The following is a 14,661-nucleotide window of genomic DNA, read 5'->3' on the forward strand; positions in this document are numbered from 1 at the left end:
CCTTATAGAATTGAGAATCAAACATTAGCTGCTTAACATTCAGAGTAAAAACTCGTTTCAATCTTGAACTGTGAGTTCAACAATAAAGTTGTACTTTTAATGGCTGAGCCTTACTTGAAAAAGTTTACCATGTCATGCATCTAATTGGGGTTCAGCTTCTTGCTTGTTACCTGCTCTGTCAGGTCTACTGCTGTCTGTCTGCAAGACTTCTGTCTGTGAATCCTTGCTTTTGCCATGTAACTAGCATATGTTCAGTAGTAATCATTAGCATGGGAACCCTGCCTCACCTTTTTAATGCAATATGACACATCTTGTCCTTTGGTTCCTAGATTGATTACTCATTACCCTTCCTTCCAGATATTAGGGGTATGCACATAAAATGAAATGTAAAAATCATTCAAACAAATGTGAGTGACCATATATCACACTCATCTATGTCTTTATGGTTACCGAGTAGTAGCTGAAGTCATCTGGGACCTTTGTTATTGAAGGCAGTCAGGGTTGCCTTTTGGGCACAATCTGTTACTTCAGGGAACGTTCAAGTTTGGCTGGTATCCAGGATACTGCTGATTGACACACAGCCTCTCCCAGCTGTTGCCTGCTGTCCAGTTTATATCATAACTTAATAAAAAGGCAGCTATTAACATTCACTAGATTCCTCTGCCTGTTGTCAGGGTCTTAGACGTTGACTTTTCAGGCCAGAATGTATAATAATGCATCAAATCCAAAATGCTTGCACCTACACTGAATACAGATGAATACAGAATTATGCCCCTGTGCCACTTTCTGTGTCAGATGCCTCACAGATTTTTGCAAACGGGATTGCACAGATGTTTTTTCCTACCAGGCTATCCTGAAAGAGCCTTGATCTCAGTAACTATTGATCTGAGAACCCCTTTTTTTCCCCTCTTCTTTTTCTTTCTTTCTTTTTTTTTTTTTTCCCCATGCAGTCTTACACGTTATTTAAGGTTTGTTCCATCAACCCTTTGAAGTCATTAACAACGTTCAAGTTGCAGTGCCAGTAACATGGGTCTGCCATTCAAACCCACACCATCTTTATTTCAGGCATAAATTGCCTATTGTGCCCTTTTTGGACTGGACACTTGAGATGAGTGGCAGAAGCTCAGGATGTTAGAAATAAGTCTGATGCTAGGAAAGTGTTGAAAATATTTCCAAAACCTTTCTGTGAACTCTGGTAGTTTCTTCATTAAAAGTTCTCTTTAAGCTGCCATCAACGCGGTCCCCAGCCTTACTGTCCTTCTAAGATTCATTGCTTCTAGCTGGCATTTGAATGCTAAAAATTTCATCTCACGGACTGTTAGACTCGATATGACCCTGCGAACTCCTGGGTTTGATTAATGGAAAGCATTTCATTTGGAATGAAACATAATAATTAGCTTCTTAAGCTACCTGAATTGCTAGGAGTGCATTGCAGTTTTTCAATTTACCTTTTCTTCTCTAGAAGAGAAAGCAAAATATTTAGAAGCAAGATGTTATATCCAAAATCTTGTCTCAACAGCATAAAACCTTTGAATATGTTCTGCTTTTCTGTAGTAAATATGAAGAAATTCTGTGCAGTTTACGCTAGATATTTGCCCAGATTAACAATGGAGCTCATTGGGTGCTAGTGCTTCATCATGTGGAGAGCCTTAAGAGTAGATGGGATTGACAACTTGCCTCATAAATTCTTGAGCTTTCCATTTTACATGAATTGTTATTTTGTCTTTCTTTTGCTATTGTTTGTGGAGTTTGATTCTTCATGGACGTATTCTGCGAAGTAGTAGGGCAGCCATCTTAAACAGCACCACAAGGAAGCCTGTTCTGTGCATTAGAAAATGACACAGCTTCCCATGACAAGTAATGCATTTCCTTTTTTTGTAAACCAACATGTAAAGCAACTTTAGCAAGCAGCCACTTCAATGTTGTGCCTTCAGCTGAACACCCAAGCATGAGGCTGAACTGGGGTGGGCAGGACTATGCGGAGAATTAGTAGGTCCTGGAGCATGTTGTGGATTTTGCTCTTTTACGGCTGGTTCGGCCACTCCAGCCTGTGTTGGTAACTTCAATTTATACCATCAAAAAATAAAATAAAACTACTATAGGAAAGATACATCTTGGTGAAAGAAGAACGTTTTATTTCATGGTCAGGTGTTTTCTTGCCTTGAGGCTTCATTTCTCCTAGTAGGCATAAGGCAGTTCAACACAGCTCCTAATTTTCTCTTCCTTTCTCTTTGATTTATAAAATCAACCTGTCACTATAAAGTGTAAGTGCTTTCTAGTGTAAGATTGACAACAGTAGTGCGGTGGTTACTTTGTACAAACTTTGGCCCACAATTATTTGGGTAGTGTGACTATTAACATTAAAAATGTAATTATTGTAATTCTTACACTGGAAAGGTGGTGGTGGAGTGTGGTGGTGGTGGTGTTTTGTTTATTTTGGATTTTAAGAAAGCATACTTTGTGCTATTTGTGAAGATGTCAGGCTCAGCATTCACTTTACTGAGGTCAGATCCAAACAAGTGATGTTTTTTCTCCAACTCATACCAGTTTTCATGACTCACCATAAGGCACAGGTGTTGATTAGATCTTTAATGATGTCTGTTGTTACAGAAGTTCAGGTTGTTGTTTAATTCATTGATTAATTTGAAAATTATGCTTAAAAACTTCAGTGAGTGTCCAAGATTTTCTGAAATGGTAGAACACTGTGTAAATGCACGCTGACATGTTTTTGAAAGCTTAAACAAATGAGAAGGTAAAGAATTGCACTTTGAAACAGCAGCATTCTGTGGTAGTTCTTAATACCTTAATTAGGAAGCAGTGAACACATCTGATTAATAACATATTGGTCTTACAGGTCCTCAAGCTTAGTTATTTCTGCCCTTTGCAAACTTTTTCTACCCTTGCCACCACTCCTACCATCAGTGGTAGGTGGGTGACAGTTCTTGCTCTTTTATCTTACTCTCCATCTCTCAGCAATTCTGTTTAACTCTCAGTGGTTGATTTCCACCCATGATCTCTGGCAGGTTTCTAGTGACTGTGGGGTACATCTTGTCAATAAGAACAGATCATTGATTCTGGTCTTCTGAATTCTTTAGCTTTTCCCCCTCAGTATTGAACAAAGAGCTCAGTCTGTCTTAGCTGTTTAAAATGTTCTGCAAGCCTCCTTCCTTTTCAGACAGCAGTGAGATTACTTAGCTAATATAGACAGTTCTCAAACTGCTGGTAGTAAATGAAGACCACACTCTGTCCAGTGGCCAAGAAGGCAAAATGGAGTGACCTTCACCACATGAGCATTGCAGAGTCTGTGATGTGTAATTGTCTATGGGTTTGGTTCTCTTTGACTGGAGAGTTTGGCTGTATGGAGAGTAAGATCTGCAGTTTCACCTTATTGCTCTTCTTTTGGGCGTCTGGCTCACTGGGGATGGTGTAAGTGATAGAGTTTTGCTTCATGACCTCTGGCCATGAAGTAGAATGCATCAGTCATGTAACATTACTGCTTCTTTGTACAGCTCTGCTGTTCTAATTAGTTTAAATAGTTTTGATGTGGATGGGATTTTTTTTTTTTTCTGAAACATACTGGGAAAGCAGGAGTGGAGAAATCTCTTCCTGTTCCAAGAAGCAATGTCATCTATTTCCCCATCAAAACTCATCTTTTATGATAGATGCTTTTCTAGCTTGTTCTTAACAGCTTCCAATTAGAGACATGCTTTGGGGTCCTCTGCAGAGCTGAAGGTCTATGTTGGATGTTTTAGACAGAAAGTGGTGTTTGCCTTCTGGGGTAATGGGGTGGTGACGTGTGTTTGTTTTGGTTTGGGGTATTTTTTGGGGGATAACATGTTAAGACTGAATATGCTTACATTGTGTGCTGCCTTGATGAGAAGCTACATTAAGCCCAAATCTGGTTGAATTGAAAGCATTTTGTTTCCTCATTTTGCTGGTATGTTGTAGTCAACAGGAGCTTAGCAAACTTGAAGCAAACTTGTATTCAGTTCTTTCTACGATTAAACTATTTCAAATACACTTCGTATTGCTCCTTGGAAAAAATACCTTCTTCTCAAATTTACAGGCACTAACTTACCACTTTCTTTTGAAATATAAAAACAAGGTCATCTTATATGTTTAGATAATGTTAGCTAGAATGTGGTAGTAAAGTGACAGTGAATATCTATGTAAAAGACAAGAACTAATGATCACTGTTAGTGAAGGCTGGATAAAAAGAAATCCATCACAGCTTCAGATCCTTGACAGCAGAATTGATGTCTGGCCAGAAGTTCCCTGTTCTGTATTTTTGTAGTTCTTTCTGAGTATACAATTTTCTATTTGTCCGTATTTATTGCATTTTTTTTTTTCAGACCCCTTCTCCAATTTGCCATCGCTGGTTACTCTAATGAAAGAAATACAGGACTTTATACATTTCAGAGCTGTTATTTCATGGTTTCTGCAAACTCTGCCATCACTGTACTAATTTGCACAAACCTTATGCTTTTCATAGAAACTCTTTTTCATTTTTAAATGACAGCTTATATAATGAAGTAAAGATTGGCATGAAAAAAAGGGATCATTGATCTGATGCCCTTAGCACAGTTCAAAATTTTGCAAATATATGAAGAGGCAGTGTAAAGTTATTTCAGTGTGTTCCCAGAAGGTAGTAGTCGCAGAAAAACACTGTTAGGGAGTTGGCAAATTTAATAGAGGACAAAAAGAGACCTCTCCCTCATTTTTATAGTTAGAACAAAAATACTTGGATCCTATAGTACCAAAATCTTACTTTTTCGTAGAACATCACATCAAAGTAGATCATAATTTTTATTCTTACCTGATACCTGAAGTTGTGTGAGCAGTATTAGCAGCAAAGTTAAAGAGCACTAAGGAGAAACTGCCCTGTTTAGCTTTTTAGAAGTTGAAAAAAAAGGAGAAAAATTGTTTTAAGCAGTATTAGAAATCAAGAATGAATTCTTAGTAACTTACTGCTCTTCTGTAATGCTTTGATTTTTGACAAAATAATTATACATAAGATGTACAGGTAAGTGCTTTTAATGTTTTAGATAGTTGTTTGGTTTTTTTTACGTTTCTTGGAAATGAAGTTCATTAATGGGTTTAAATATTGCAGTCCTATTTATAATTTTACATTAATTTGGACGATGACTTATTACTTTGTTTTCTTTTTAGTTATTTGAGCTGCTAGGCCCCGAAGGGCTCGAACTCATAGAAAAGCTCCTGCAGAACAGATCTCTGATTCTAGAAAGGTCTTTGACTTGTCCAAATGATAACAGGTTCCAGACTCTGCAAGGTAAGTGACTACAAAATTTTTATTCCAAACCAGATAAAAAGTAGGTTTCTAACTATTCAATTATATTTCAAACAACAGTAGTGTGTGTCTGTATTTAAAAGGCAAACTAAAAGAAGAAAAAGGGGATTATATTTATATGGGCTTAAACAAAACTCATTATTTCGTTATACAGAGGGAAACATATGTATTTCATATATTTATTTATTCTTCAGCTGCCTGTGGGCATGTGTAATTTTTAAATATATCAACTGTTGCACTATATCTGTTTTAATGGATTACTCTGGAAATAAGCTGATCTTTGGTTATTCCTCTTCTGCTTTCCTGCTTACTCTCTACTGCTATACTATCACCGAGTGCAGTTCTTGGGAAGCAAAAACACAATAACAACCACTTTCAAAAAAATAAAGTTGAGCTTAAGTATGGAGAGGGGAAAAAAAAGGGGTTCAGGTTTTATACTGTGATTTTGGTTTTTATAAGAGAAATTGCCTGCACAGACTAATTCTTTTAAAATCTGTTTTACAAATTGCCGCTAGAAACAAGTCTTCTGACTTTCTTCTCTGACAAAAATAAATCTGATTGTGAATGGGTTGTGACTTGGGATAAATTGTCCATGGACATAGCAGCATGCAACTCATTGCATCTTCATGGCATATGGAGTTAGGAAAATGTGAATAAAACTAGTAATGGGGGACTTGTGTATCCTTACAATAATTTTAAAATGCAAATAATCTATTTTTAATATGTTTATCTGAAATGTTATATAGGCAAATATTTAAAGTTCACTTCTTATTGTGCTGATAGTTAACTAACTTTTTTATGATGAGTTTAGACTTTATCTGTTCATGATTTCAAAGTGAAATGTCTTGCTACCAGTGTAACAAGATTTTGTGTCTTGGTGGTTTTTTCCTTGTAAAAAAATAATAAATGTGAAGTACATTCAGGAGAAACCGAAATATTATAGTTTTTCTCCCATGTGCAGATTTCTGTTACACAAATATTTTCTTCTCACTTAGCAGAAGTAGTGTTTTGGAAGGTTTAATGAATTTATTCTTCATTATGCCATCAGTAAAATCTATGACAGCAATTTTTGCTAGAATGTGGAGGAAGAAAATTTTCAGTGTTGTGCTTTTGAGAGAGTAGGAAAGCATTAGTGAGTGTATGTTTTTTTCAGTGATGGGAGAACCCTTCTTTCACTGCGGTAAAGAAGTGAGTGTAATTTGAGTATCTTCTCTGAGCTTGAAGATACTCTGCCTCAGGTTCAGTTGATTAATTTTGATAAGGCTTTTTTTTTCTTTTAAATTGTTCAAAATCGTATTTATAATAGGGATTGAAGTTTTATTTTTCCAGAATTGCATTTGGGGAAGAGAATCATTTGTGTCTGCAGAAATTTAGTCAACTTTGAGTGATCTGTGTCTTGAGAAAATAAGCACAAGTCAAGGAACTGTACGTGTACTTCGTTTTTGTAGCATGTTCTATTATTTGACTGTTTCTTATGTAATTTACTTCCACAGCAGTAAAGGTGATTGTTCTGCTTATCAGACATCAAGTTAACAGTTCTTTGCCCTAGTGTGTTCAGTCTGAATTAAATTTAGTCAGGAAATTGCATCTATTGTTGTCCTCTTTTAATGTGAGAGCGAGCTAAAGCTACAGATAGGATGCTTTTAATGTGGACTTTTGGACAGTTTATTAAAATTTTGTCAATGTTATATAACAAGTTATAGCCACCTTATCCAGTTTGCATGTTGTGAGATGGAGGAGTTTCTCTGTCACTGTTGGTGAAAACTAACTGGCACAAATAGTTCAAAACATCAGTCAAGTGGTTTTTTTTTTTTGATGAAAAAAAATGACAGGTTTTTTAGTTTGACTGCAAAAGTACATATGAAACTTAATTGAATTAAGCGCATGATACTCAGTCAAACTTACATAAACTAATAGTCTATTTGCAGAATTTTGAAAATAGAAGTTTAAAACCACTGATATAGTTAGAAATCAAACAAATCTCTCCACCTCATTGCAGATAAAACACTTGCTTGTGTCTCTGGTTTTGGCCAGTAATGGCCTCAGGAGGGCAGATGTGACTGGGATTTTTTTGGGTTCCTGCTCCCCTAGATTTATTGTTTACTGTAATTGTTTTGTGATTCTGGCTCTTCTTGATTCAGTCCTGCTGCTTATCCACATAAAGGGAAGGAGTCCTTGTGGTTGTATAGAATAGGATTTCTTTTCTTACTCGTTTAGAGAAATTGCATTCTGAGTGTGCTTTCAATACAATCACATTATCTAGTAAATACGCACTAATTGTTATGTAAAGAGGCTGTTTGAAAAAAACAGTCTGTTTAATCTGTTTTCACACCATTCTATTCATTGGTGTATACATGTAAAAGGAGAGATAAATGGCATTTCCACTGATGAAGTTATCATAGATACAGAAAAAAAAAAAAAGCCCTTTCTTTTGCTGCTAGCCCATCTTCTTGCTTGGGGATGAAGAACTTCTGTTTGCCTAACAGTGGCAACTTTAAACATCCTACCTTTGGGACATGAGCTGGTGATACTTTTAGATTTTTTCGAGGCCAACTGCTGCACAGTCATCTAAATAAAGCTAAACTATCTTTAAAAGCACATACCCTCCTTTATTCCCCCACAAGAAAACAAAAAATAAACCCTCAAAACCCAAATGTTTAGAAGAAAACTGGGGTAAACAAAGATGAAATTCAGTACTTACGGAGTTGCATACCTGTTATCTTATTGCAGAACAGTGCAAGAAGTTTATGGCAGAAAATGCTAAGCCCAATTATGGTTGTCAAGTTACAATTCAGTCTGAACAAGAAAAGCTGTTAATGAAACAATATCGTCGGGAAGAAAAGCGAAATGCCAGAAAGGAAAGACAAGCTGGGGAAGATGGAGAAGTTTCTGGAGAAGGAGTAATGTGCTTTGATCCCAAAGAGCTGCGGATGCAAAGGTAATAAATGCCAAAAGTTGAAAAACGCTGCTGTTGTAATTGCTACTTCAACATATCGTAATAATTTATATTCTTTTAGTTTGCTTTGGTGATTTGGTGGTTCTAACTTCAAGTCATGTTTTATTACAAGTTTAGATTTTTGTTTTTAATACGAAACCTAATTTTCAGGGAAGGAGAGCAGCGATCTGCTTAATGAGAATCTTCTTGGTCTCATCTATGTGGGCTGGAAATGCAGATTAGAGGGGCAGGCTATCTCTCTTAGTTCATGTACACACACTGCCTGTTTAAGATTTGTGAAGCCTGTACTAAATCTATCAGAACTATCTTCCCTTTTTTCCCCTCTCGAGATTAATGGGTACTATTTTCCATGTTGTCAGCTAAAGGTAGTGGGAGGAATAGAGGCGGGAGAGCGTAAGGAGCAAATAAGCTGTTATGTTTTGTATTGAGAAAAATGTAGCGGGACTGGTATTTAACTGTGAATACATGTGGCTGTATTGCTTAAAAAGAGGCAACACTTCATCTACGAAACCCTTGCATTTATTGGATTGAGCTTTTGATTTTTATCTAAACGATGTGCTGTACAGACTTGGTTTAACTGATACCAGAGAATAACAGTGTAAAATTCCTTTGTTAATGATTTTCAGCAATATTTTTCCTTACATTTCCACCACTCTTGCTCTAATACACCACATTCAGTCATTGTAATGGCTGCCTAAAATGGGCAGAATTATTACAGTTATTTTTCTGCTCACAGGGAACTGGCACTTTTGAATGCTCGAAGTATGCCAGTCCTAGGTAGACAGAGAGAGATGGACTTTGAAAAAATTCGTTATCCGCATGTTTATGATTCCCGAGCTGAAGCAATGAAAACATCAGCATTCATTGGGGGTGCAAAGGTATGTGCTTGGTGCATGACCCTTCTTGAACAGTACATGTTTCCCAGCAAATAATGTACAGCAGGGTTCCCTTTGTTCTCTTAGAGATTCTCCTCCTTATCAGAGTCCAGTGTATGAAGCAGTGCTTCTTTGTAGAGGATTTTAAACACTTTTGTATATTTTGGTTTTATTTTTACTCTGAAGAATCTAAAATCATGTATTTGTTTTTATTTCTAGGGTCACTTAATTATTTAAGATACTGTTTTTCTCTTTGTATTGTTTTGAAACCATTGAATTGACTTTAGAATTTTGTAAAGCATTCATTTTGTTATTATTGGCTTTTGAATTATAATAAAATGGAGTTATCTTTTTTGTCTTTTTGGAACCATTTTCTGAGTAGTAAAATTGATTACTTTCCATTTTGGGACTTCAGTGCTTTTTATGAAATGAATCATGAGAATTGCTTTTCTTTTGGATTCATTTTTTGAAGGAAAGTGATGAGCCATTGTTTAAAGTGGGTTATACTTAATGACAATTTCTGTTTTCATATTTTCAATTAATTTTCCTGTAATACTGTTTTAGGTGTTCTTACCAGAAACAGTTCAGAGAGAAAACAATAAAATATATGAAGAGGTGAAGATCCCCCATAGTGAACCAATGCCTGTTGGTATTGAAGAGAAAATAGTTTATATTAAAGACTTAGATGAGGTGAGTAAACCATTTCAAAGATACTAAGTTAGTTATTACTTTATATTACAAAATTTAAGTGAAAATATTACTAATTCATGCTGTGGTTTGTGATGTGTAAATGCACCCAGTTAGTTTCTTCGCTGCTAGTTTTGAGAATATTTGTTTGGGGGGTGTAATTCAGTGATATAATTCCTTCATGGTGACTCGGATGGAAGAAATTCCCACTCTAAACTACATTTTCATGAGTTGCAATTCTCAGTTCCTTTGGCATTACCTGTGCAACTCTTTATGGTTTTGAGCTGTGACCCAGATCATTAAAATGAAAAGACGATGACTATTCTGTTCTCTTTCTGGAGACTGTGTGGAGACTTGAGCCCAAACTTCTGTGTCTTGCCTTGTGCAGATTGGCTTGGAACTAACTGCACAACGTTATTGTGCAGTTGATAAGTCTAGTCTTACAGTGTGATGAGTTGTGGGCTTACTGAGTGATGCTGTTACAGAACGTGTGGGGTGCAAAACCTTCTAGTGGTACTTCTTTAAGCAGAAAAAAGGCAAATTATTAGCAAAACTCTGATGACAGACGGTAGAGGACAGAGGGAAAAAATGCAAGTAAAACAAACATTAACATTATAGCTTTTAAACCACTTTAAAATGGTGAAAAAGCTGAGGTAAGGGAACTAAATTTGTTGTTAGTGTTTACTGTCCAGAACTTGCAGTTCTCCATCACATGTATCTGCCTGCTTCTCATTTTATATGACAAATGTCTTGGTGAATTGAAGATTTTGCTATGGATTTCAACAGGGACATAAAGAACAAGCTGTATGTGCATCTGAAGAAGGTTTTATGTTTCTTAGCTCTTCAGCAGCGCACAACGTGGAAAAATGTTTCCCACTTTTTTGCCTGTGGGAAAACAGGGAAGAATATAAATCTGATACGGTTACCCAAACCACTTTATTGGGATTCTGAGTAAACATTATGCCTCACATAAAGATTTAATTCTTGTAAAATAGAAGACAGTTTAATTTTAGAATCGGAATCTGTTTTTTTTCTGCTTGGATGACAGTACCTGGTGTCATGTTTATGAAGTGACTAACAGGTTAAGTGGGCAGAAAAGTTGAACCACTGCAGCTGTAAAATGTGACTTTTTATATGACAATTTTCAGCATGACAGCTTTTTGCAATAAAATGTCCTTCTCCTAAGCTGAATACTACCTGCTAATCTGTAAGCTTTTTGCAAGAAGTACCAGTATTTCAAGAGACAATAACTTTTTTCAGAAAAAATATAGGTCAGACAGAAAAATAATTATCTAAAATAAATGGTTTGAAGATTTTTACTCATATGACATTTGAAAATAAATGTTACAAAATGTATCAGCTATACATATTTCACAAATAATTCATCTCCTTTGTAGGTTGTGTATCATCAAGAGTTATACTTCTCAGTTTTACACTGAAATTTTGAAATAGAAACCATCTTCAGAACATTTCCATGTTTCCTATTATAGGGCATCAAACAGGAGTGTCAACAGCAAATACCGTTTTGAATGTTTGAATACTTATGCATTTAATTCCCACCCCCAACTTTGGTATCAGTTTGCAGCAAAAGATGACAAATTTTGAATAGCTTTTCCAGTTTCAGGACTGATCAGACTCCCATTTCTGTGAGTGTGACTCAGATTTCAATCTTGTTGAATAACACCTTTATTGAGTAGAGACTGACATTGCCAGTGTATGTATTGTGTAAGATAGGCTTGGTAAAGACATGTCCTGGTTAGGACAAAATTCCTTTTTACTTTCTCTGTACGGCTGTTCTAGATATGAGTTCATAAAATCTTTGTTGATGCTTAAAACTTTTGCCAATATACTTGAGTCAATTTAGAGGGCAAGAAGTTTTTCTGTCAATTTGGTTTATTCTCTTTTGGTGAATTAGTGTAAGCAAATGCAGAAAAAAAATGGTTACAAGATTACCTAAAATATAAATGGGCTTTCAAGGAGATGTGACAGTAAATGTAGATAGGTCACAGCAGCATCTAAAGTCATCATAAGGAAATTGAGAGTTTTGTTACTATTTACTGTTATGAGATGTTATTAGTAGTAGGGTTTTGTTGTAAGATGTTGAGTTGGTCTAAACATATAGATTAAGGTACTTATGCTGCTTAATGTGTTAATGTACATGCAGCCCATAATAATAAAGGTCTCCAGGAAAAAAAACTCAGACTAATGAGCTATTTTTGCCATTACAAGGGTTTTTATCACACAGGTCTCAAAGCACTTGCTGTTTTATGGAGAAATCCTGATGGGTTTAAAAATGATAAATATTCTTATTCCTTTGAGTGTATTTGGTTAGTTTTCACCTGTTCTCCATTTCACCAGCCCCATTTCTGTTACACTTTGGCAAGTTTCTTGCCAAGAGCCGAGTCTGGCTGTGTTTCCCTCCCCAAGGTACTAAGATCTGTTAGTCCTAGTATTCACAGAAACAAATACTTTGCTTTTTCTAAGCTGTTTCACCTTGTAAAATTTTCTTTTTTACATCCAGAATATAGATTACTTTGCTACTTTGCAAGAACAGTTTTACTGACTTACTTTCAGGATTAAGTATTTAAGTTCTCATTTGCCCCAGCACCATTGTGAAGAGGAGGAGGTGGGACAGGTCAGAGCCCCTGGTGCTCAGCACAGTTGGGTAGGGGGAGTCCTCTCTGAGCTCTGAAAGCTGTGGGGTGCGAGCCTGCTGGGGAGAGACATAAAATGCTGATAACCTCTCTGGAGCTGCTTTTCTACACAATAATAAGACACGGTGATTCCCTTCATTATGCTCATAAATATCTCAAGGGTGGGTGTCAAGAGGATGGGACCAGACTCTTTTCAGTGATGCCCAATGGTAGGATGAGGGGGCAAGAGACACAGACTGAAGCACAGGAGTTTCCATCTAAACATGAGGAAAAACTACTGTGAGGGTGCCAGAGCATTGGAACAGGCTGTCCAGAGACATTGTGAAGTCTCCTTCTCTGGAGACATTCAAAACCCTCCTGGATGCGTTCCCATGCAGTCTGCTCCAGGTGAACCTGCTTCAGCAGGTGTATTGGACTAGATGATCTCCAGAGGCCCCTTCCAACCCCAACCATTCTGTGATTCATTTGCTGTGTACATTCTTGGTAATAATAGGTTTTCTTCTTTAAGGTCCAACTTCCTTTTGCTTGCTGTCACAACCTGTGATCAGATGACAGAAGGCAAAACAGGTTTGCACTACAGAAAGCTTTGACCTTTCCATCTGAACATGTGCCCTCTGAAACTTGAGGGACGTCTGTGGAACATACAGGTCATTGCTTCAGGTACAGAGTGCAGCATTTTTTGTACAGTTAGAAGATTTCTTGAGTCTTTTCCTAGTCTCTTCTTCACTTGATAACTACCTTGCCCAAGTGTGGAGAGGGTAGGTAGTCAGGAGTAGTCCTGTAGAGCTGACTTTCTAGTTTGTGTTGTAGTGGGAAGCTTTTATTTAGATTTGATTTATAGGAAGCTTTTTAATGTCTGGTGCATATTTAATTTTAAGGGAAAGAAATTTATATGCTATTCATCTTTATATAGAATCTTTCATCTTGGTTTGAAAATTTCCAGTGGTACCTTTGCTCATTCATGGTTAGATGAGAGAAATGTATTCTTCTAAATATTAATTCTAACAAACCACACTGTAACAACATTTTAAAGATGTATAGACTCTTTTTTTTTTTTTGATTATTTTGTACAAATATAAGGCAAAATGACAAAACTTTGTGAACCAACACAAAGGGAGCATCAATGCCTTAAACTGGCACAGACATTAACAGGAGGTTCTTATTTGTAGGGTTGGCAATGTAACCAGAGTGCACCTTCTGCTGCGCTTCAGGATAAAGAAATAACACATTGTAGCTAGGTTTGGCGCTATATTATATTAAATCTTATGGCTAGTATTTTCAAAGTATTTAGTTTAGTTAGAACTTCCTTGGAAAGTATCAGAGCTTTTCTGAAGAGTTTAACTTCATGATTAGTTAAATTATTCCACAGACATTTTTCTACAGTGTCACGGAATCAGCGTTTGGAAGAATCCAAATGCAAAGATGAAACTCTCGATACAAACATACAAACACAAGTTTTTGTAGCTACCTTTCCTAACTAGTCCTATTAGCCACTGCAAATACGAGATCAGGAGTGTCCAACCTTTCACAGTTCAGCAGCTGTAAAAACATAATGTAGCATCTCTCATAAACTTCTGGCACTAGTGCTCTCCTGCTGTCTGTGGTGTTTCTTTTTCTGCTTTGTCACCCAGACCTTTCTACACTACAATCTGATCTACTTCACCTCCTCTCGTAGTCTAAGTCCACCTGTGTCATCCATCTCACATTCTTTATTTCCTACCCCTGCTGAACTGGGAGGAGGAGGCCGTCGTTTGCCCAGAGGGTGCTGTGCTACACCTGTGGCCTTCAGGGCCAGAAGAGTGCACTGGATCCCACAGGAGGAGTTGCAAAGGAGAAAATGGTGCTGCATTTGCAAGGCACCAAATCCCACTTCCATATCAATTTGTAGAAAATTATTCTTCTTGGCATTTATTGTTATTTGGAGAGCTGTGTTTTCACCACAGCACAAGCACATGTGGCTTCTAAGTAGCTAGTTGGTCACATCAGTTTAGGCTGAAGCATTATGGTCCTATTACTTGTGAAAGTGGCATGCTAACTGGGTTATTTCAATAACGAGAATTTTAAAAATGGAGTAAGAGCAAGCTTGGATTTATTAGCTTTGGCTGCTTGACATGCATCTTGACCGTTACTGACATAAATTTTTTTTGTACCTACTATAAAGGTGGTTTTGTGCCAGCCTTT

General features: G+C 36.8%; 1 protein-coding gene across 4 annotated transcripts in view; it reads left to right on the forward strand.

The window, feature by feature from the left end:
- ASCC3 (activating signal cointegrator 1 complex subunit 3) overlaps nucleotides 1-14,661 on the forward strand; it is a 263,881-nt gene that overhangs the window by 36,626 nt on the left and 212,594 nt on the right. For all 4 annotated transcript variants that reach the window (XM_065835259.2, XM_065835258.2, XM_071806703.1 and 1 more), the window contains exons 5-8: nucleotides 5,170-5,290; nucleotides 8,039-8,246; nucleotides 9,001-9,142; nucleotides 9,704-9,829. In XM_065835259.2, coding sequence (XP_065691331.2) covers nucleotides 5,170-5,290; nucleotides 8,039-8,246; nucleotides 9,001-9,142; nucleotides 9,704-9,829 — 597 coding nt within the window. The remainder of the gene's footprint in view (nucleotides 1-5,169; nucleotides 5,291-8,038; nucleotides 8,247-9,000; nucleotides 9,143-9,703; nucleotides 9,830-14,661) is intronic.

The sequence above is a fragment of the Patagioenas fasciata genome, chromosome 3, assembly GCF_037038585.1.
Source record: "Patagioenas fasciata isolate bPatFas1 chromosome 3, bPatFas1.hap1, whole genome shotgun sequence".
In the NCBI taxonomy this organism is placed as follows: Eukaryota; Metazoa; Chordata; class Aves; order Columbiformes; family Columbidae; genus Patagioenas; species Patagioenas fasciata.